This window comes from Zootoca vivipara, chromosome 11, assembly GCF_965207765.1.
Source record: "Zootoca vivipara chromosome 11, rZooViv2.hap1.1, whole genome shotgun sequence".
In the NCBI taxonomy this organism is placed as follows: Eukaryota; Metazoa; Chordata; class Lepidosauria; order Squamata; family Lacertidae; genus Zootoca; species Zootoca vivipara.
The window spans coordinates 51,255,500-51,277,126 of NC_142594.1; the positions used below are offsets into that span (position 1 = coordinate 51,255,500).

At 46.1% G+C, this 21,627-nt stretch overlaps 1 protein-coding gene across 1 annotated transcript in view; it reads left to right on the forward strand.

Annotated features, from left to right (window-relative positions):
* Positions 1-21,449, forward strand: part of GARS1 (glycyl-tRNA synthetase 1) — a 32,923-nt gene extending 11,474 nt beyond the window's left edge. Inside the window, exons 3-17 of the mRNA XM_060280934.2 lie at positions 2,864-2,966; positions 3,878-4,019; positions 4,468-4,556; positions 6,064-6,140; positions 7,654-7,799; positions 9,006-9,155; positions 9,820-9,982; positions 11,420-11,584; positions 11,715-11,827; positions 12,976-13,116; positions 15,460-15,545; positions 16,296-16,405; positions 17,463-17,556; positions 19,209-19,399; positions 21,145-21,449. Of these exons, the coding sequence (XP_060136917.2) occupies positions 2,864-2,966; positions 3,878-4,019; positions 4,468-4,556; positions 6,064-6,140; positions 7,654-7,799; positions 9,006-9,155; positions 9,820-9,982; positions 11,420-11,584; positions 11,715-11,827; positions 12,976-13,116; positions 15,460-15,545; positions 16,296-16,405; positions 17,463-17,556; positions 19,209-19,399; positions 21,145-21,270 (1,896 nt within the window). The 3' untranslated portion in view covers positions 21,271-21,449. The remainder of the gene's footprint in view (positions 1-2,863; positions 2,967-3,877; positions 4,020-4,467; positions 4,557-6,063; positions 6,141-7,653; positions 7,800-9,005; positions 9,156-9,819; positions 9,983-11,419; positions 11,585-11,714; positions 11,828-12,975; positions 13,117-15,459; positions 15,546-16,295; positions 16,406-17,462; positions 17,557-19,208; positions 19,400-21,144) is intronic.
* Positions 21,450-21,627: the final 178 nt, after the last annotated feature.

The following is a 21,627-nucleotide window of genomic DNA, read 5'->3' on the forward strand; positions in this document are numbered from 1 at the left end:
GAGAGAAGAGGCAGGGAGCAACTCAATGAGGCCACGGCCATCCTGGACTCAAGGAGGGGGGTGGGGGGCCTGGAGTACCTCATGGCATGGGAGGATGCTCCACCGTCCCAGAATGAATGGGTCCCAGCCACTCAGATACAAGAGGAATTCCTGGTAGAAGAATTTCACGCCCTCTTTCCCCATAGACCCAAGCCCTGGCACATGGAAAGGGAGGGGGAGGGGGAGGAAGCACGGGAGAGCAGTTCACCATGGCGCTGGGAAGCGGAGTTTGAGGAACCAGAGGATGAGGTATGGGTGTCACCGAGATCCACCCAGTCAGAGGAAGGAGCAGATTGGCAGAACATTTTTACCCCTACCAGCTCTGACGCCACGGACTTTTTGGGATTCCCGTCCTCCCAGGCGGAAGGGGGGGGGCTCGCAGGACTGGGGGGAGGTGTTCACACCAACGGGCTCGGAAAGCACTGAGTTCTTAGGCTTCCAGTCGTCACCGACACCTGGGGGGGACCTGGGGAGGGGTGAAGGAGAGCTTGGGAGGGGGGTGGATGTGAGGGACAGGGGATATCGCGAAGTCCCTCCCCTCCTGAGTTCAAGCCCATCCCCGAGCACAGGGGAAAGCAGAGAGAGTTCCGATTCCAATGGGGAAGCAGGAAGTCGTGTCCGAGGCTCAGGCAAGGTAGAGGAGCCAGGGTCCCGGGTGGGACAGGAAGGGGCGAATAAGGGGGGGAGACCCATCCCCCCAACTCCGGAATTACGCAGAAAGAGGAGGGGAAAGAGGATGGGTCTGCCAAAGCTTTTGTGTTGGAGAAAGACGCGCCAAAAGCCATTCGGAGGTTCTGGAACCGACTGACCACATCACTCCGTGTAAATAGCAATGACTTCAGCACTGTAAATACGCAGCACCAATAAAAGAATAAAATGCAGAGCTGCGTAGCGTCGTTACTCTGAAGTAGCCCACTCCGGCCACTGTGACACATACAATAAAACTTTCTGACAGAGCTGTTCGGCAGTGGAACAGACTCCCACGAGAGGTGATGGTTTCTCCTTCCTTGGAGGTTTTTCAGCAGAGGTTGGATGGCCACCTGTCATGGATGCTTTAGCTGAGATTCCTGCATTGCAGGGGGTTAGACTAGATGACTCTTGGGTCCCTTCCAACTCTAAGATTCTATGATTTAGAAGGCCGCAGTACAGCAGTCAAATCATTGAAACACCAGCACGAGAGGACCATAAAGCAACTGGGCCAGTTTAAAAACTAAGTTGGTGCAGCAGGAGGTTAAAGCAGCTTAAAAGCCGCAGTGGAATGATAAGAAAAGTATCCAAACTTTGAAAAGAGGGGTTCTAGCTGAACCTCTTGTTGGAGAATTCCACAGTCTGGATGCCACTTCTGAGAGAGCCAACATCTGTGTTCCCATGAAGCTCTCCTGCAGTGGTGAAGGAACACAGGGTAGCACCTCCTATGTAGTGTGGAAAGAGGCAGTCCTTCAAATAACCTGGTCCTAAGCCATTTACAGTTTCTTAAATTCTACTCTCTCAGCTGCGTACAGGACTGGGCCACATAATAGCAAAAAGCATTGCCAACCCTGCTGCTTCACCTCTCTAGTTTATTTCAAAGTCTCATGAGCAGAGACTGTCATGTCTTGGGGGCCATATAAACACCTATTTGCATTTTTCTTAAACATCATTTAAGTTTTTGAAATTTGGCATCCCAGCTACGTTAGGCTTATTAAATTTTTGCATCGTTTCCTGATGTGTAAGTCACGCAGTGATCTGCAACCACAGTAAAGTACAGAAATATACAGTAATCACATGGATATTATTAAAAACATATTTAGCAATGTTGTTGGTGCTATGTCATCTTTTAGGAGAGCTGGTCAGTTTCCTTCTGGTGCTAAATAAATGCATGTTAGTAATAGGATGTATAGGATGTAGGTGGTGCTGTGGGCTAAACCACAGAGCCTAGGGCTTGACGATCAGAAGGTCAGCGGTTCGAATCCCCGCGACGGGGTGAGCTCCCGTTGCTTGGTCCCAGCTCCTGCCAACCTAGCAGTTCGAAAGCACATCAAAGTGCAAGTAGATAAATTGGTACCGCTCCGGCGGGAAGGTAAACTGTGTTTCCGAGTGCTGCTCTGGTTTGCCAGAAGCGGCTTTGTCATGCTGGCCACATGACCTGGAAGCTGTATGCCGGCTCCCTCGGCTAATAGCGCGAGATGAGCGCCGCAACCCCAGAGTCGGTCACGACTGGACCTAATGGTTAGGCGTCCCTTTACCTTTTAATAGGACTTACACTGAGATCCCCTTTTTACAGTAGCACCCATGTTACCGGTATCAGGAAATTTCTCGAAGGGTGTATATTGATTGCACCATATCTATAGACTGCTTTTTAAGCCATCTGTTTTTGTAACCCATCCTCCCCCAAGCTGGTGCCCTCCAGATGTTTTGGACTAATTCTCATCAGCCCTTGGTAGTGTACCTGAGTTGGGTGGGACTGATGGTCTTGTAGTCCAAAACACCTGGTGAGCACCAGGTTGTGAGAAGCATCTCTAAACACTCAACTGAGGACTTCAGCTACTTCTTTTGAGGTTCTTCTATCACTGACTCCTCTGCTCCTTGCCATGCACACTTCAATGTCCTGGCTCCAACGCAGCTGAAAGCAGCATGCCCTATGACTGTGTTTAAAAATAGCTTTTACAGATGTTGGGCAGCTTCAGATACCAGCCGAAGACATCCAGCACTATTCTGCTTTATGCAGGGCGATGTATCTCTAAAGAGGGAGGTGTGTGTGTTATTGAGAGAGAGAAAGTGTAATCAGATCAGGGAAGATCTATTTTAGTTGAAATCTATCATTCATTTGTTTTGTTTTTTACAGGAGCTGGCTTTGCAGCCAAAGGATGATATTGTGGACAGAGCTAAAATGGAAGACACTCTGAAGCGGAGGTTTTTCTATGACCAGGCTTTTTCTATTTATGGAGGTACACAATTTATCATTGTAATTGTGGGCTCTTGAGAGCATGATTTCCTGTGTTCTTCACCATTTATTTATTTTTGCAGTCTTGGGCCATGATAAAATGCACGATAAAGGATGTAATTGTCAGTTTTAAACATAAGGCAAGCAGTAACATAGAAATCAGAATTAACAATAAAAATAATGAAAAATGTCAGAGATCTAGCTTACCATCTGCATTAAAATGAATGGTGCTAAAAATTTAGGTGGGTGTCTGATACTGTCATTCAGTGCAATTTGTTGCTTTGGTCTAATTCTAACTGCTCCATAGTACATCATGAGCAAATTATTTTTATGGGCTAAAATTTTGTAGGAATTTGTAAATTCCCTTTGAGGAGAGCCTTTGCTTTACTTAAATCTGTACAAATGTTATACTGTGTCCGGTTTTTGTAGGTTATTTTAGACAGGTATTACTGTAACAGACCTTTTAATCTCCACCAGTGGAGTGCCTGGCGTGCTAGGGTTCATGGGGTCACGAAGAGTTGGACACGACTAAACGACTAAACAACAACAGTGGAGTAAAATACTTGTGATGTAATCCTATGCACACTTACCTGGAGTGTGTCTTACTGATCTGGAGCTCAGTGGTGCTTGCCTCCTAGTAAAAATTGCCAGGAAATGCTTCTCTCCGTGTCAAAAGGAAGTTTCTCAAGGTTATTGGTAGGATGCGTTAATTGCCTTAATCTGCAAAAATTGGACTGTGTAATTGCCAGCTGTAGTAAGGAGATAACAATTAATTATGTTCCATTGTATGGCATCAATAAAATGTTGCAAAACTTTTTATGATACTCATGTTGTAGATTGCAGACCGGAATTCTGTTTTTTTTTTACTTATTTATTTGGAATGGTGTGTGTGTTTACAGCTTGTCTCTCTTGCAGGTGTGAGTGGCCTGTATGATTTTGGTCCTGTGGGTTGTGCTTTGAAGAACAACGTAGTTCATGCCTGGAGGCAGCACTTCATCCAAGAAGAGCAGATTCTTGAGATAGACTGCACCATGCTCACGCCAGAGCCTGTTCTGAAGTAAGTAGCATGTCACCCTACTGTTTTATTATTAATAATATTTTATTTGAAGTTTTTTCAGTTCTATAAAATAAAGTGAAAAAAGAAAAAGAGAGTGCCCTCTCTCTCTATGTATATGCATATGTACACACACACACACACACACTTATAAAGGTAGATATAGGTAGATATATATATAGAATATATAGGTAGATACCTGCGGCGGGAAGGTAGATGGCTGCTCAAGATGTTTCCTGAAGTATAACCATGCCATTTTGCGGAATGTGAATTCTACCACAGTAGTATTGCTTTTGGTTTACTGAAAGCAAGCCATTAAGTCTGTCATACATGTATTTTTTAATCACACACTGTCTGGGTAGCTTTGCATTGTGAATCGGTTTATAAATCCGCCAATGAATGAAATAAATCTTGACGCCATGCACGATGCTGCTGCTCTTGACCATTGCAGGACCTCCGGCCACGTAGAGAAATTTGCAGACTTCATGGTGAAGGATGTGAAAAATGGGGAGTGTTTTCGAGCTGATCATCTCCTGAAAGGTATGCTGTGTTGCGAGAGCAGGACTGGTTTCGCGTGTCCCCCCCCCCTTGCCTCTGCATTGATCCAACAAATGTTTTTAGATCAAAAGTTATAATCTCTCTCCTCTCCCAAGCGAAAGTTAGCATAAGCCGTGTATTATGCTGGCCTGGCATATCTTCAGCACTGTGTTTTCAATATCCTCCCGCCTTTCTCTGCAGCTGTCAGGACTAGAAATTTGCCTGGAAACAGAATGCCGTCTTAAGAGTGACTCAGACAGTTTCTGATCCTTTTTTTAAGCCATCCAGGTTGGTTGCCATCCCTGCCTCTTGTGGGAGTGAATGCCACAGTTTAACTATGCGCTGTGAAAAGACGGTACTTCTTTACACAGCACATAAACTCTAGAATTCACTCCCACAAGAAATAGTGACGGTCACCATGATGGTCACCAACTTGGATGGCTTTCAAAGAGGATTAGACAAATCCATGGAGTGTAAGGCAATCAGTGGCTCCTAGCCACGACAGCTACGCTCTTATGTTCACTGCAGGTTTGGTGAATTTCTGTTGCATTTGGTTGGTCACTGTGAGAACAGGATGCTGGACTACATGGGCCGTTGGCCCAAACCCAGCAGCTTCTATTTTTTTTTCTTATTCTGTGAAAATGATACTAGAAACATTAAAGCCCTAAACAGCCTCGGTCCTGTATACCTGAAGGAGTGTTTCCACCCCCATCGTTCAGCCCGGACACTGAGATCCAGCGCCAAGGGCCTTCCGGCGGTTCCCTCACTGCGAGAAGCAAAGCTTACAGGGAACCAGGCAGAGGGCCTTTTCGGTAGTGGCGCCTGCCCTGTGGAACGCCCTCCCATTGGAGGTCAAGGAGATAAACAACTACCTGACATTTAGAAAACACCTAAAGGCAGCCCTGTTTAGGGAAGTTTTTAATCTGTGATATTTTAAGGTATTTTGGTATTTGTTGGAAGCTGCCCAGAGTGGCGGGGAAACCCAGCCAGATGGGCGGGGTATAAATAATAATAATAAATAATAAGAATAATAAGAATAATAAATTGTGCCAGCTCTGGGAGGGCCGAGGATCTTCTCTCCCTGAACATGTTGGGAGAAAGGGCAGAGCCAAATTGGTTTCCCTGACTCTGTTGCTTTCAGACATTTATCTTCAAGAACTCTTTTCTACATTGACACTCGAGCTGAGGAACCTTCTAAGCACTATAGAGAAGTCTGGAGGGTATTTGAGCGCAAGTCAGACCGGTTGGGCCTCAGGCTCACCTTCTTGAACTGGGATCATGGCCCAGATGGAACTCTCTCCTATAGCTGTGCTTTGTAGAAGGAGGTCACTAATGATCGGCACAATAGACATGTTTCTCTGAAAAACCTGTCATTACTGATCTCCGCTTTGGGGATCTCCGGGGCTCCTCGGAGACGTATTTTTGGAAACTGCCTATCTAGTTCTTAGAATCTGCATTCTGGTAGGCTTTGTGGTAGGCCATGAACGCTTCTTTCTGCCTTCTCTTGCAGCTCACTTACAGAAGCTGATGTCTGACAAGAAATGTACAGCTGAGAAGAAGGCTGAAATGGAGAATGTTCTGACACGGGTCAGTATGTGGCTGTGCAAACGGAAACGGAGGCGCAAGCTTTCAATTATTTACTTTGGTTTCCCTGGGAAGAATTAAGACACCGGATGAACTTGGAAGTTAGCATCTCACAAATGAGTTTTCTACAGGTCATAGATCAGTGGCGAATTTGTTTGGTGGGGTGTCTGTTTGCTTTGCGTTGCGGTGTGTAGATTGTAAAGGTTTGTTCCACATGCCTGCTGGGAGTCTATTACAATTGCACAGTGGTGGGCAATTGGTTCCCTGGTTCCGTTACAGGCAAATTCAGAGCTCCACATGCAGCGCGAAGCCTATCAAGTAAGAAACCTCCTCCTCCCCTGTTTCTGGCCTTTGAATAATTTCTAGTCCTGCTTGTCCAAATCTGTGCAGCAAGAGAGGTTTGCTGACATTTGTGAAACTTGCTTCCCCATAGAGATTGAGCAAAGCTGAAAGGGAGCTCTCGGCTGATCCGTGCCTATATATCAGTTTTCTTTCGCTTTGGATAAAACAAGGTGGATGCTGGGATAATAATAACCTGGTGGGGGAACTGAGATTTGGCAAGCTGTAGCTGTGACACCTGCCTGTGGTGAGGTGGCCCAAGATGCAGTTGGCTTGTGGCACTTGGCGTGTGTTGGTCTTCATCTTTTTGTTGACCCAATGTGAGCAAGAAGGGGTAGGAATGGAATTAAGCAGCTGGAAACCCTACATCCACACCTGCTTCCCCGAAGAGAACTCCCCATTTGTCGAAGCAGGTGCAAGAGGGTTGCGTGGCGGAAACACACAGCGGGACTTGATAGCTGCAGTGTAGGCAGTCGACGCTTGCGCTGCTGTCGCCCATCCTCTCCCGACTGGGTCCTCCTGTAGAAGTAGCTGTTGGCCAGAGAAAGGGAGAGACAGACCACCCTCCTGCCTAGGAGGCATTTGCAGCAGTTCATAACCTCCCAAGGGAAGGAAAAGGGGGTTGTTCCTCCTTGTACCCATTGTGCACTTATCTCAACGTCCTTTAACTTGCAGATTTGGTTTCCTGGTCCTCACAAACAGCTGGCATTGCATTGGGGCATGAACATATAGAAGGATTGTGGGCTTTTTAATTTACTTTCTGAGGCAGGGCGAGGGGTAACCTGTGGCCCTCAAGATCTGGTTGGCCTTAACACCCATCAGGCAACATGGCCAGGAGTGAAGGATGATGGGAGTTGTAGTCTGGCAGCATCCGAAGGGCCACAGGTCCCCCAGCCCGGCTCTTTCCCTGCCAGCCCTCTTCATAGCACATTTTGGGAAACGTGTGACAGTGTTTCTGTTTGTCTCTGATGCTCTGGCCCTTTTTCCCATCGCCAGAATGCCCTTGTAAGAGGCTGCGCTGGCAAATCCATGCTTGTTGCTTCCCCCAATAAAATTCTAGGATTAATCCTTTGCAGTTTCTCATAAGGGGTTGGTGTCTTTTTAAGGGTGGGTAGAGATAAGTCTTTGCTGCAGTTTCCTGTGTAAAATGGATCTGCCTTTCATGTTTTGCTCCTAGTTGGACAACTACGGCCAGGAAGAGCTTGCGGATCTGTTTGTGAACTACAACGTGAAGTCTCCCATTACTGGAAATGACCTCAGTCCTCCGGTGTCCTTCAATCTTATGTTCAAGACCTCTATCGGGCCTGGAGGAAACATGCCAGGGTATATTAAGCATGGACATTGTCATATTTCTTGTGACCTACTGGGCTTGGCGAGAGTGACTGACTTGTACTACAGTTGAATACATTCCATTGTGTTCTGCTTATAGTCAACTTGCCCTCCCTGGGAAGGAGGTCTTGGGGATCTTGTTTGGGGCGGTGTGTGTGTGTTGCTGAACCTACCAGTGATGGAGGAGGGACTGGGGTAGTGATGTGTAAAACAATTATACTCCCCGCACCCCAAACCTGCAAATTTTAAAAGGGTAGTGGTGTTTTCCCACATGCGATTTGGGAATTCTGGGGTGGGAATATTTAGCAAGGGCTAGGAGTCATGGAGCTAGGAATGAGCTAAATTCAAAAAGCCGCTTGGGAATCGATCCTGAGCTTTTGACAGGAAATATTTGCACCAGGCCATGGTAGTCAACTCAGCTCAATGTGGGGTGTTTTTATCCTAATATAACATAAAGGTGACCAAATTTACTGCTGAGTGGGTTATTCGCAGCATCTCTCTTTGACTAGACCAGCCTCACAATATTTAATTTTATAAGCTTAGAAAAGTGTCACAGAATTGTAGAGTTGGAAGGGGTTCCCAGGGTCATCTAGTCCAACCCCCTTCAATGCAGGAATTTCAGCTGAAGCATCCATGACAGATGACCATCCAACCTTTGCTTAAAAACCTGCAAGGAAGGAGAGTCCACCACCTCCCGAGGGAATCCATTCCACTGTTGAACAGCTCTTGCTGTTAGAAAGGTCTTCCTGGTGTTTAATTATGTGGCCATAAGACAGATAAGTAGCAATGATGCCTCTGGCTGTCAGCTACTTGTTTAATAGGATGCAGTAAAGCAATAAAGTGAAAATTGGTTTAAAATCGAACAGTACTTACGGTAGTGTTCCTGTTCCTAGAGAAACAAGCACAGGAGCAAGAAGACACTGAGAATATGGAACCAGATGCAAGCCTTGATCATAAATTTGGGAGTGGGTCAGGGGAAATTATTGAGGCTCAGAACCTTTCCCCCTCACTCCAGCCAAGCAAGCCAGCAAAGGGAGTCTGAGCAGCCAGGGGGAGAGATGCTGGTTGTACTTTTTGATTTCAAGACAATTTTCTCCAGATAAAAGGTTGGGGAACTGCTCTCAGGAGAGTTATTTTCCTGCTTCTCAGTTGCTTTCATTGTTGGATTTTATTTGTGTGTGTGTGTGGTTTTTTTTAAAGTTACCTGAGACCAGAAACTGCGCAGGGGATCTTCCTGAACTTTAAACGCCTCTTGGAATTTAACCAAGGCAAACTTCCTTTTGCTGCTGCTCAGATTGGGAATTCCTTCAGGAATGAGATCTCTCCTCGCTCAGGCCTCATTAGAGTCAGGTACTGTAAACGTTCTTCTATGACAGAGTTTGTGATCACTACACACAGACTTTCTCTTTCTCTCTCTCTCAGCTTGTAAAGGAATGGCACCATGGGTGTGTCTTCCTAAAATGATCCCCATGCCCTGTTGCAATGCATAACCTTTGGAAATATTGTCAGCACTGTCTTGTGTCATATCATATATTTGTGAATATTTGCCATTTTTACTTTGCTTTACCGCATTGACTATAAGTGGATCCCCAGAAGTAGAAAATTCCATAATGCAGATATTTGGTGTGGTTTTTTTTGTGGGGAGGGCGGGAATGGTTTTAGGTAGACCGGTTACTGTTTCAGCTGTCTTGAGATTTTTACTGCACTTATTTATTCTTTGGGTGGCTAAAAAGTGGTGGACCTTTTGTATATTATCTGTTCTCTGTTCGTTCTCTTTACAATTGGTATATATATGGTGCCACATGCTTGTAACTTTGCCCTTGGGTTCCCTATCCCAGTTTCCACTGGCTGACTCCAGTTCTCTGAGTCTGGGAGGCCACGAGACATTGAGATGGCTTGACCTGTGTGCTTGGTGTTGTGCAGAGCTTGTGGGTTATCTCACCCTTATGGGAGGTGCTATAGTGGCTCTCAAACAGAATAGCTACTAAACCGAGGGCATGCCTTTGTCTTTTAGAGAATTCACAATGGCAGAAATTGAGCATTTTGTGGATCCTAGTGAGAAGCATCACCCGAAGTTCCAGAATGTAGCAGACCTTCACATCCTCTTGTACTCCTCCAAAGCCCAGACCAGTGGGCAGTCGGCTCATTCCATGCGTCTGGGGGATGCTGTTGAGCAGGTACTGAAAGTGTGTTTTGCAGTAGAAGCGTGTGAAGGTAATGTGCAAGAGAACACCATGAATTCTGCTACATACTCACCTTTGTGGAGAACTAGATGAGGTCTGCATATTGCAATTTCTGAACGAGAAGCAACACAAGAGATTAATTCTGTATTCACTCTACACGTTTAGCCTTAGCTATGATGGAAAGTCTCAGCACCTTTCCAGAACTAAAATCCTCTGATTTTCCAAGACAGAGACATGGTGGGTTTGCTGTTACTACACATAGGAATCTTCACCATGTTGACAAAAAAAAAAATGTGCTTCTGATAACCGTTGTTGAGATTTGGTTGTGGGCCCCACTGGTCAGCTGTGAACAAGCCCTTAAAACACCTCAGCATCAAAATCCTGTGGAATTGATAAAAAGATTGGTCCTAACTTTAACTTCCCTTATTCAATGCGCGGAGGATGCTGTTGAAATTTCATGGGGAAGGGCCCGGTATTTTGTACCACAACTCAAGCAGTGTTCGAAACTCCCTAGGCACCAGGCACGATTTGCGACTGGTGCAGGTTCAGTTGCGACCATGTGGAGATCTCTGGTCGGTGACTGTGGAAAGCAAAATGCCACTCAGAGGAGGATCTGAAATACTGTCCTTGAAGCTTCAATTTGTTTTATTCTGGATTGTTTGAAGTTTGAATGTGTTGTATACCACTTTGAGATTATATATATATATATATATATATATATATATATATATATATATATATATAGTGGTGTATGTAAGGGGGAGGGATTACAGATTACAGAGAAACACCCCCCCCCATCAGAAGCAGCCCGTCTCCAAACAGTCATGAAAGCGAGGGGCCAGAAGAAGTGAGTCAGGAGACGGAGAAGGAGTGCCCAGGCTCTGGCAGCACTGGAGAGCCCCTGCTCCACAGGCAGGAAGAGAGAGGCGGGAAGGGTGGACAGGAATAGGGCAGACCGTAGACCCTTCCCCCCGACACCGTTATTGAGAAGGAGGAGAAAAGGGAGGAGATTCACTGTCCCAAGGCTTTTATGTTGGTCAAAGTCGTGAAAAGGGGCAGTGCCGGATTCTGATTCGGAATGAGGAGACATGAAACCAGCAGCTCGCTACACTGTAAATAATGTGCACTAATAAAGACTTTTGAAAGACAAGCATGTGGAAGGTCGTTACTCAGGAGTAGTCATAACAACCCTGACAGTATAGAAATGAAATAACAGCAACAGCAATTGAAAAAACTCTGTTGTTAAAAAAGAGAGGCACCTAGACACTCCATTGTGACAACCGCAACCTAGATTTAAGGTGCCATTTGGCAATTAGTTCTATATCTGAGCTTCTAACACCGAGCACAAGGCGTGCAGCACAGTCTGCATATTTACTTGAGGAAGCATTTTTTTTTGCTTTTGACATCCCGTCTCTTCCTCTCTCCTTTCAGGGTGTAATCAATAACTCGGTGCTCGGTTACTTCATTGGGCGCATCTACCTCTACCTTGTCAAAGTCGGCATCTCTCCAAACAAGCTGCGCTTCCGACAACACATGGAGAACGAAATGGCTCACTACGCCTGCGACTGCTGGGATGCAGAGTCCAAAACATCCTATGTAAGTGATTTGATAGCTGCAGAGGCTTTGTATTAATCGAGGGGAGGAGAGGAGAGGAGAGAGTTTGACTAACTCACACGGTGGTGTGCTTTACAGAGGCGAATCCTTTTTTCTTTTGGTCTTCTTTCAGGGGTGGATTGAAATTGTTGGCTGTGCTGACCGCTCTTGCTACGACCTCTCTTGCCACGCCAGAGCCACCAAAGTTCCTCTTGTAGCTGAAAAGCCTCTGAAGGAACCCATATCCTTTCAGAAATAAAACAGTTCTGACTGGCAGGGAATCGGGCTGGAAGGATGTGCCTAATGGGTTTCCGTTTGTGAGGCTGCTGGGAGTAAATTCAGGAAGCTCTCTTGAAGCCAGGGTGGGTAAAAATCAATGATATTTTACACACTACACACACACACACACACACACACACACACACACAGAGAGAGAGAGAGAGAGAGAGAGAGAGAGAGAGAGAGAGAGAGAGAGAGAGAGATGATTATTTTTATTTAAAACAGATTTTTTAAATTTAAATTTGATTTTTAAAATAAATTCCTTTTGGGGGAAACATATTTCTAAAGATAGTTTTCTATTTCAGTTACATTAGAGTCCAAGGCCTATTCATCTGGAAATAAGGATTTGTTTTAAGTTTTTCATGTGGGCTTTTTTAAAAAATTGTTTAACCACATCAGTTAACAATAATGGATACATATACTATAATATTGTTTTAGTTAAATAAATTGTTTAAGTCGGATCAGCAAACTTTTTCAGCAGGGGGCCGGTCCACTGTCCCTCAGACCTTGGGGGGGGGGGGGCGGACTATATTTTTGAAAAAAAATGAAGGAATTCCTATGCCCCACAAATAACCCAGAGATGCATTTTAAATAAAAGCACACATTCTACTCATGTAAAAACACCAGTCCATTCGACTTCCAAAGCATTCAAAAACCGAAGTGCGGCTTCTGATGTACTGCAGGAAGCGTGTCAGACATTCGGCTCCCAAAAGAACGTTCAAAAACCGGAATACTCACTTCCGGGTTTTGATTGTTCGGGATCCAAAACGTTCGAGAACTAGGCTGTTCGAAAACCAATGTACGACTGTAATGAAATTATGCAAGGAAACTTTAGCAAGTGTCCCCTGAAATGTGGATTCAAACTGACTTGTGCCTATAATGTTTGCTGCTGAGATGTTTTGCTTGATCAGCTACTGCCCCTGATGCCATACTACCAAGAACAGCAGTTTTGGTTTCCTAGGGCAGTGACTTTTTTATTTTTTTTGCTGTGCTATATGTGGAATGTGCTGTACCTGCCACTACGGCGCTAAAGAAATGATAAGTAGCATCAGGGTAGCAAATGTGGTGTCAGCCTCCTGTTCCCTTGGGATTCCTTAACGCAGCCTGCACAAAACGGCCAACGTCGTTCAGTTCGAAGCAAATAAGGGAGCCATTGGCAAGGCTTACAAGAAGGATGCCAAACTGGTGCTGGAATACCTTTCCATCTGCGATGAGTGCTACATCAATGAGATGGAGAAACTGTTGAACGAAAAAGGGTAAGCATTTGAGCCTGAGGGAGGTGAATCAGGCACTTTCCGCCCACCAACTTGTGCCGCGATGCTCAGATTGGAGCACAAATAACTAAAATGTCACCCAGAGACATTTGGTTTTGGTTCTGGGGCTTAGCTTTCTGATCTCAGACTATTTCAGGTTTTGTTGACAATGCGGCTGGCAAACAGTCATTTGTGTTGACTCTGTAGTATTTCTGCAGAAACCTTTCTGTTTTTCATAGATGAGATTTGCTCTTGGGTCACAAGAACCAGTAGTACATATGTTCTCTTCTAGCTAGGGGTCAGCAACCTTTCTCAGCCGTGGGCCGGTCCACCGTTCCTCAGACCATGTGGTGTGCCAGACTATATTTTGGGGGGAAAAACCATGAACGAATTCCTATGCCCCATAAATAACCCAGAGATGCATTTTAAATAAAAGCAGACATTCTACTCGTGTAAAAACACGCTGATTCCTGGACCATCCATGGGCTGGAATGAGAAGGCGATTGGTCCACATCTGGCCCACGGGCCTTAGGTTGCCTACCCCTGCTTCCAGCACTCTCAAGCGCTTTGGCAAGGGTGAAAGAGCATGTGAAAGATCTGAAAAAGCCTGAGCAATTTTCACTTAAAAATTTGGATTAGAAGATGAAAAGAGACTGAATCAGCTGCCGATCAGTAAAGGCTCCCAGTTGACCCTCTTTTTCCTTCATATATATATTTTAAAATATCCACAGAAGTATCAGGAAATGCTCGTTTGCCTAAATCTTCATTAGAGCAATACCTTTATTAGGTGAATCTGATTGTTGCAAAATTGATATGACTGGGTCTTTCCCCGTCCATGTTCTCCATCTGCAATTTGTTGTTATTTGGCTGTTTAGTCGTGTCTGACTCTTTGTGACCCCCATGGACCAGAGCATGCCAGGCACTCCTGTCTTCTACTGCCTCCTGGACTTTCGTCAAATTCATGTTGGTAGCTTCGAGAACACTGTCAAACCATCTCGTCCTCTGTCGGTCCCTTCTCCTTGTGCTCTCAATCTTTCTCAACACCAGGGAGTCTTCTCATGAGGTGGCCAAAGTATTGGAGCCTCAGCTTCAGGATCTGTCCTTCCAGTGAGCACTCAGGGCTGATTTCCCTAAGAATGGATAGGTTTGATCTTCTTGCAGTCCACGGGACTCTCAAGAGTCTCCTCCAGCACCATAATTCAAAAGCATCAATTCTTCGGCGATCCTCCAATTCCCATTTCATGGATTGCATTTCCCTGCTAGTGCCTTAAAAAAAAGGAAGAAAACATAACAAATTTCTCCCCAAACACTCTCAAAACAAAAAGGGGGAATAATTTGATTTGGTGTTGGTTCTGTATTTTATGTGAAGTTAATGATTTTATTGTACACCACCGTAATTTTTTGAATTGGAGGTTTATAGTAATACTTATAGATAAATACACAACCACCATTTTTAATTAGAGTTCGCTATATTTGCCTAATTTCTCTAATCGCTAATCTCAAGATGGAGTATTCTAAACTTCCTGAGCATAGTGATCGTAGAGGTTAAGGGTTGGCAACTGTCAGGGGGTTGTTGCGACTACTCCAGAGTAACGGCGCTCCGCATTCGTGTCTTTAGACAGTTTTATTTAGTGCAGTCTATTTACAGTGAAACTGGTGTGTAGAACATGTCTGCTCAGTCCGATGCAGAATCCGGCAATGGAGTGCCCCTGGATTTATTCCAACTTAAGAGTCTCGGGACAGCAAATCTCCTTCCCCTCCTTCTCCTGCGTAATTCCGGAACCGGGGGAAAGAAGGGTCTACGCTCCATGTTTTCCTTCTCCCCCCCTTTCCCCCCCTCTCTTCCTCCCTCGTGTAGCAGGGGCTCTCCCTTGCTGCCAGAGCCCTGGACCTCTCCCCCCCCCTTCCTCACTGGACTCCTCCCCATCCTCGCTGCCATTGCTGGATGGGGAGGAGCTGCTTCTGATGAGGGGAGGAGGATCCCTATATTCTCTTCCCCTAACATCCACCAAGCGCCAAGCCTGTGGAGGAGATGTTGGACTGTCAAACTCCATTGAATGAAGCTTTGCAGAGAAGGATTACCTGCTCTTCCTCAGCTGTTTACTTTCAGGAAGTATATACCTGGTCAGGATGTTGTTAGGGACCCTTGAGCTGACCTGGGTGTTCATCCATAACTATTTTTTGGAATGCTTTTGATGACCTTCGACTTCTCCTGGCATCTGCTGGACCTGCTTTTTGGTGACTGGAAGGTCACTGCTGCTGCTGCTGTTTTCCTTTAACTCCACAGCATCCTCTGGAAGGAAAAGAGCCTGGTATTGATTCTGAGTCCCCTTTTCTTCTTTTCAGGGAATTTACCTTTGAAACGGAAGGGAAAACTTTTCAACTAACAAAGGACATGGTTGGCGTGAAGAGGTTCCAGAAAACATTACATGGTAGGTCTCCCTGTACCTGCTGCTATAAAATAGTAAATATCACAGCCAGAAGGCTGCCCCCTGCCCCAAGTCAGCGGGAGACTTCCTTTCCATTCACTGTAACACATCTCATTGCAGCCTTATGCAGTATTTCTTAAACTTGGGTCTGCAGCTGTAGTTGGACTACAACTCCCATTTCCCCTAGCTACCAAGACCCCGGTGGTTAGGGATGACGGGAGTTGTAGTCCAACAACAGCTGGGGACCCAAGTTTGAGAAACGCTGGAATGACTGTTTTTCATTGGCAGCATGACAAGCACTGAAATGGCTTCCTTATGGTCAGGGGTAAAAAAACCACCATTATGAATGTGTTCAGATGCCATTCACTTGGTTTGGCTGAGATGCACAGTTCCCATGGCAGTGCCTTACCTCCGCTGGGGGCCACTAGCACTGTGATAATTCAGGCTTCCTCGACCTTGGCCCTCCAGATGTTTTTGAGACTACGATTCCCATCATCCCTGACCACTGGTCCTGCTAGCGAGGGATCATGGGAGTTGTAGGCCAAAAACATCTGGAGGGCCGAGGTTGAGGAAGCCTGATATAATTGCTCCGTACGGTCAAATTGAGAGAGTGGTGTTTGTGGGCATTAAAGCGGCAACCTTGGAGCCCTGTTGCTCTTGGGCAGAATTGTTATGAACGCGAGAAGCTTCCCCGCCTTCCAACCTGAGTTGGCCTAGCAAAACATACCCTTTTTTTGCCTATCTGTTTTCTAGTGGAAGAGATTGTCCCCAATGTGATTGAGCCTTCGTTTGGCATCGGAAGAATCATGTACACGATATTTGAGCACACGTTCCGCATCCGAGAGGGAGACGAGCAACGGACGGTAGGATTCCCCAACCTGTGACTTTCAGAGTTGGTGTATGTCGGCGGCTTCCTATGGGAGGCTCTGCGGGTTTTGTAGCCCCAGCATTGTGTGCTGGATTTGGGCATTGCAGACTTGGTTTAGAGCCCTGCTCAGCCCCCAGCGGCCTTGAGTCATAGCTCTTTTTCTCCGCTCCCTTTCTCCGCCTGTAAAATGGGAGTAATACTAACCTCATAGACAAGCCGCGATTGTGTCAGGCTACCTGACACAATTATGACTTACTGCACGCAACACATTTCCAGGTAGGCAATTCATGTTTCTTGTAGTGTGTGGAGCCTGCAAACAAGTGTGACAGCTGCAAGCACATGGTCTGTTCAGTTTGCTTGGGGTGCGTGAAACACTTGCACCCCCCACTCCACATGTCATGATAAGCATTTTCCTACTCAGAATATCTCTCTGTAGGAAATCTGAAATGTATGAAATAGCTCTGTAACTCCGGCGTGTGTGTGTGTGTTGTAAAAAACAATGTTAGGCTTCCAGCCTTATTTTTGAAGGTAGAAAACATAATTCGTTTTCTGTTAAATGGTCATATGTTTCTATGCACATATCCAATATTTGTATATATGGAAAGAACAATTTGGTCACCTGGAGTAGATTGTATTTACATAGGTTCTAGCTTTCTGTATTTAATTCCCCCCGATCCCCAGTAGCTTCCATTCTGCCTATTTTTCTGTGCCCTTTGCCCCTCTTAAGATTGAGGTTCAGCTTTTCCTTTCCCATTAATTTGGGTGGGTGGAGGAATCTGGACTTGGCAAAAAAGAAAGAAAAGAAAAGGATCTGTCTACAGCCGAAGGTCCAAATTGCAAGATCAAAATGAATGTTCTTTTCACTACTTAATCAGAGCACAAAATCAGAGTCTTCTAGTCACATTATTCATAGCATACATAGAGCAGAATTGATTGGGGGGAACTTTCCAGTTTCCCCCTCATTCCCATCAAATTCAGATGAAAACTCTTCCACTCTGGATCTGTCAGTTTCCCCTGCCTGATCACCTGTGTCGCTTTTCTCTCTCCACCAGTACTTCAGTTTCCCTGCTGTGGTGGCGCCGTTCAAGTGCTCTGTCCTTCCCCTGAGCCAAAACCAGGAATTCATTCCGTTTGTGAAGGAACTATGTGAGTAACTCCTGATGCTTCCAGGCTGCCCTGTGTTAACAAAGCTGCGATTGCATTGATGAATTGGGGGTGTTCAGCAGGAAAGGGGATTGACCAGGGTTTTTTTTTACATGAGCACAAGACTCCTAATCTCAGGGGTTGTGGGTTCGAGTCCCACATTGGGCAAATGATTCCTGCATTGCAGGACTAGATGAGCCTCTGAGTCCCTTATGGCTCTACAATTCTATTATTTTTCCTTTTGGTATTAGGGAAGCCATAACGTATCCAGAGGGCTTTGTGGTCTCATATATCGCACGCTGCAGTACAGTGGTACCTTGGTTTGCGAACAGTCTGGTTTGCATACATTTTGGTTTACAAACACGTCAAACCCAGAAGTGTGTGTCCCGGTTTGCAAACTTTTTTTGGATTACAACCCGTTGTTGTTTTTTTTGATTACAATTTTTTTTTTGAGGCCCTGTTGGCGAAAGTGCGCCTTGGGTTACCAGCTGTTTTGGTTTAGAAAGGGACCCCCAGAACGGATTATGGTTGTAAACCAAGGTACCACTGTATTGGTGCATGCTCTGGTTATCTCCCGCTTGGACTACTGCAATGCGCTCTATGTGGGGCGCATTGTGACCCGGAAACTACAACTACTGAGCACTTTGTCAGCGCTTCAGCAGCAGCAGCAACTTACGGTACCGGTAATTAAATAATAATAATAATAATAATAATAATAATAATAATAATAATAATAAGACAACCCTCCCCCCCCCCGAAAATAAGCCTTGGGCTTATTTTCTTGAGTAAAATAAATATAAGACTGTGTCTTATTTTAGGAGAAACACGGTAATCCAGAATGCGGCAGCTAGACTGGTGACTGGGAGCGGCCGCCGAGTCCACATAACACCGGTCTTGAAAGACCTACATTGGCTCCCAGTACGTTTCCGAGCACAGTTCAAAGTGTTGGTGCTGAGCTTTAAAGCCCTAACTGGCCTCGGTCCAGTATACCGGAAGGAGCATCTCCACCCCCATTGTTCTGCCCGGACACTGAGGTCCAGCGCCGAGGGCCTTCTGGTGGTTCCCTCGTTGCAAGAGGCCAAGTTGCAGGGAAGCAGGCAGAGGGCCTTCTTGGTGGTGGCGCCCGCCCCGTGGAACGCCCTCCCATCAGATGTCAAAGAAAACAGCTACCAGATTTTTAGAAGACATCTGAAGGCAGCCCTGTTTAGGGAGGCTTTTAATAGATTATTTTATTTCATTTTTCTGTTGTAAGCCGCCCAGAGTGGCTGGGGAAACCCAGCCAGATGGGCGGGGTATAAATAATAAATTATTATTATTATTATTATTATTATTATTATTATTATTATTATTATTCTAGTTCATGGCAACGTTGATGAATTTAGTTTCCAGTTGCATCTCTCTCCCCCTCCCCCCCTCTCTCTGTATATGTGGTTTAAATTAGACATTCCACCCCATTCTCAAGGGCTGCACAAATATCCAACCCTTTAAATAAAACGAACTTGGCCTTGACATTCATCAGCTGAGGTTTCCAGTCATCCTTCTGGCAATCTTTGGGGGGGGCGCCCATTTCTTCTCTGCTCCCATTTAAATTCTCTATAAAGCCGGCCGACTCAATAAAACGATGCACACCTTTGTTTCCTCCCACCCCCTCACAGCCGAAGCCCTCACAAGAAACGGGGTCTCCCACAAGGTGGACGACTCCTCCGGATCCATCGGCCGGCGCTACGCCAGGACAGATGAGATCGGCGTGGCTTTTGGGATCACGATTGACTTTGACACGGTCAACCGGTCGCCGCACACAGCCACCTTGCGAGACCGCGACTCCATGCGCCAGATACGAGCTGAGGTAGGCTGTGCCCTTTGCGTTGGGGCAGGGGCGGGGCAAGTGAGAGGTTCGAGACAAGCAACAGGAGGAGAAAGATGTGGAAAGTCCTGCTTGCTTTGAACTGTAGCCCAATTGGGACCAGGATGTATGTGGGTGGAGGTAGAAGCAGAAGGAGCTAAAAACACGCCACTTTGAATGGAGGGGAGAATGAGACAAGTCTCCCCTTACAACCAGCAGTGATGGAAAGACAGTATAAGGCAGCTATCATGTGTTCTCATCCTACGTCAGGTCATTAGTCCATCTAACCCAGTATTGCTTACACTGGCTGGCAGCAGCTCTCTAGGGTTTCTGGCTGCATCCATTTTTGGGCCTGCCTGGAAATGTTGGGGAGTGAACCTTGGTCCTTCTGCATACACAGTGTCTGGAGGCAGTTGGAGGATGGAGGTTGAATCCTGATAAGACAGAAGTCCTGTTTGTGAGGGACAGGAGGCGGGCAAGTGTGGGGGACTCCCTGGTCCTGAATGGGGTAACTGTGCCCCTGAAGGACCAGGTGTGCAGCCTGGGAGTCATTTTGGACTCACAGCTGTCCATGGAGGTGCAGGTCAATTCTGTATCCAGGGCAGCTGTTTATCAGCTCCATCTGGTACGCAGGCTGAGACCCTACCTGCCCGCGGACTGTCTCGCCAGAGTGGTGCATGTTCTGGTTATCTCCCGCTTGGACTACTGCCATGTGCTCTACGTGGGGCTACTTTTGAAGGTGACCCAGAAACTACAACTAATCCAGAATGCAGCAGGGAGTGGCCGCCGAGACCACATAACACTGGTCTTGAAAGACCTACATTGGCTCCCAGTACATTTCCGAGCACAATTCAATGTGTTGGTGCTGACCTTTAAAGCCCTAAACAGCCTCAGCCCAATATACCTGAAGGAGCGTCTCCACCCCCATCGTTCAGCCTGGGCACTGGGGTCCAGCTCCGAGGGCCTTCTGGCGATTCCCTCACTGTGAGAATTGAGGTTGTAGGGAACCAGGCAGAGGGCCTTCTCAGTAGTGGCACCCGTCCTGTGGAACACCCTCCCATCAGATGTCAAGGAAATAAACAACTGTGACTTTTATTCTGTAGGGAGCTGTCCAGAGTAGCTGGGGGAAAGTCAGGTGGTTGTTGTTGTTGTTGTTGTTGTTGTTGTTGTTGTTGTTGTACCCCTGAACCATGACCCTTCTCTGTGTTCATGGGGGAGGAAACACCAGCTGCAACATGCCTGTAACTTGAGCCTCACTCAACAGATACCTTTATTTCAAGGGTAAGGATAGGATTTTCCTGGGCTCCTTATTATAATCCAGAAATATGCTCAGAAAAAGGAAGCAGTGGCCATGCAGTGAGGCTGATGGGAGTTGTGCCCAGTGAAGTAGAGAATGCACACAAGAATATTAACTTGTGGTCTGGTGTGTGTTTATCCTGTCCAATGCGCCTTTGAAGGCATAGCTTAGTTGGTAGAGCACGAGACTCTTAATCTCAGGGTGGTGGGTTCAAGCCCCATGTTGGGCAAAAGATTCCTGCATTGCAGGGGGTTGGACTGGATGATCCCGTGGTTCCTTCCAATTCTACAGTTCTAAGAAGGAGCCCACCTGTTGCTGGGTGCGACTGGCTGCCTACATTCTGCAACGGTGCAGTCTCAAGGGGACAGAGCCCCGTGGTTCTTCTGAGAAAGTTGATTAGTTCTGCGTTGATCCTGGAGTCTGAAAGCCACTTTCTTCTTCCTGCTTCCAGATCTCTGAGCTTCCCACCATAGTTCGGGACCTTGCAAATGGCAACATAACCTGGGCTGACGTGGAGGCCAAGTATCCACTCTTCGAGGGACAAGAGACTGGCAAAAAGGAGACAATAGAGGAATGAAACAAAACTCCCCGGAAACTAAACAAGAAGTCGACTTTTTACTGTTCATGTTAATATGAAATTTATCATGTGTATTATTCAAAACAGGGACTGTCTGGTTATCTCCCACCCCCCTTCACTTCCGATTGCTGCCTAATTTTAACTCCCAGCTCCAATAAACACAATTAAAAGACTAAAAACGCTGCCGTATTAAGCTTGCTTTCTCCGTCCCTTTTCTCCTTGGTGCTGTCACCATTAGATATTCAGTGGCTTGGTTTGCAGATAAAATTAAACTATGGTTTATATTTATGGTTTATTAAACCATGGCTTACCATGATGAATGAGCCCTGGTTAGCAGCTCAGGTATGGTTTGTTTAC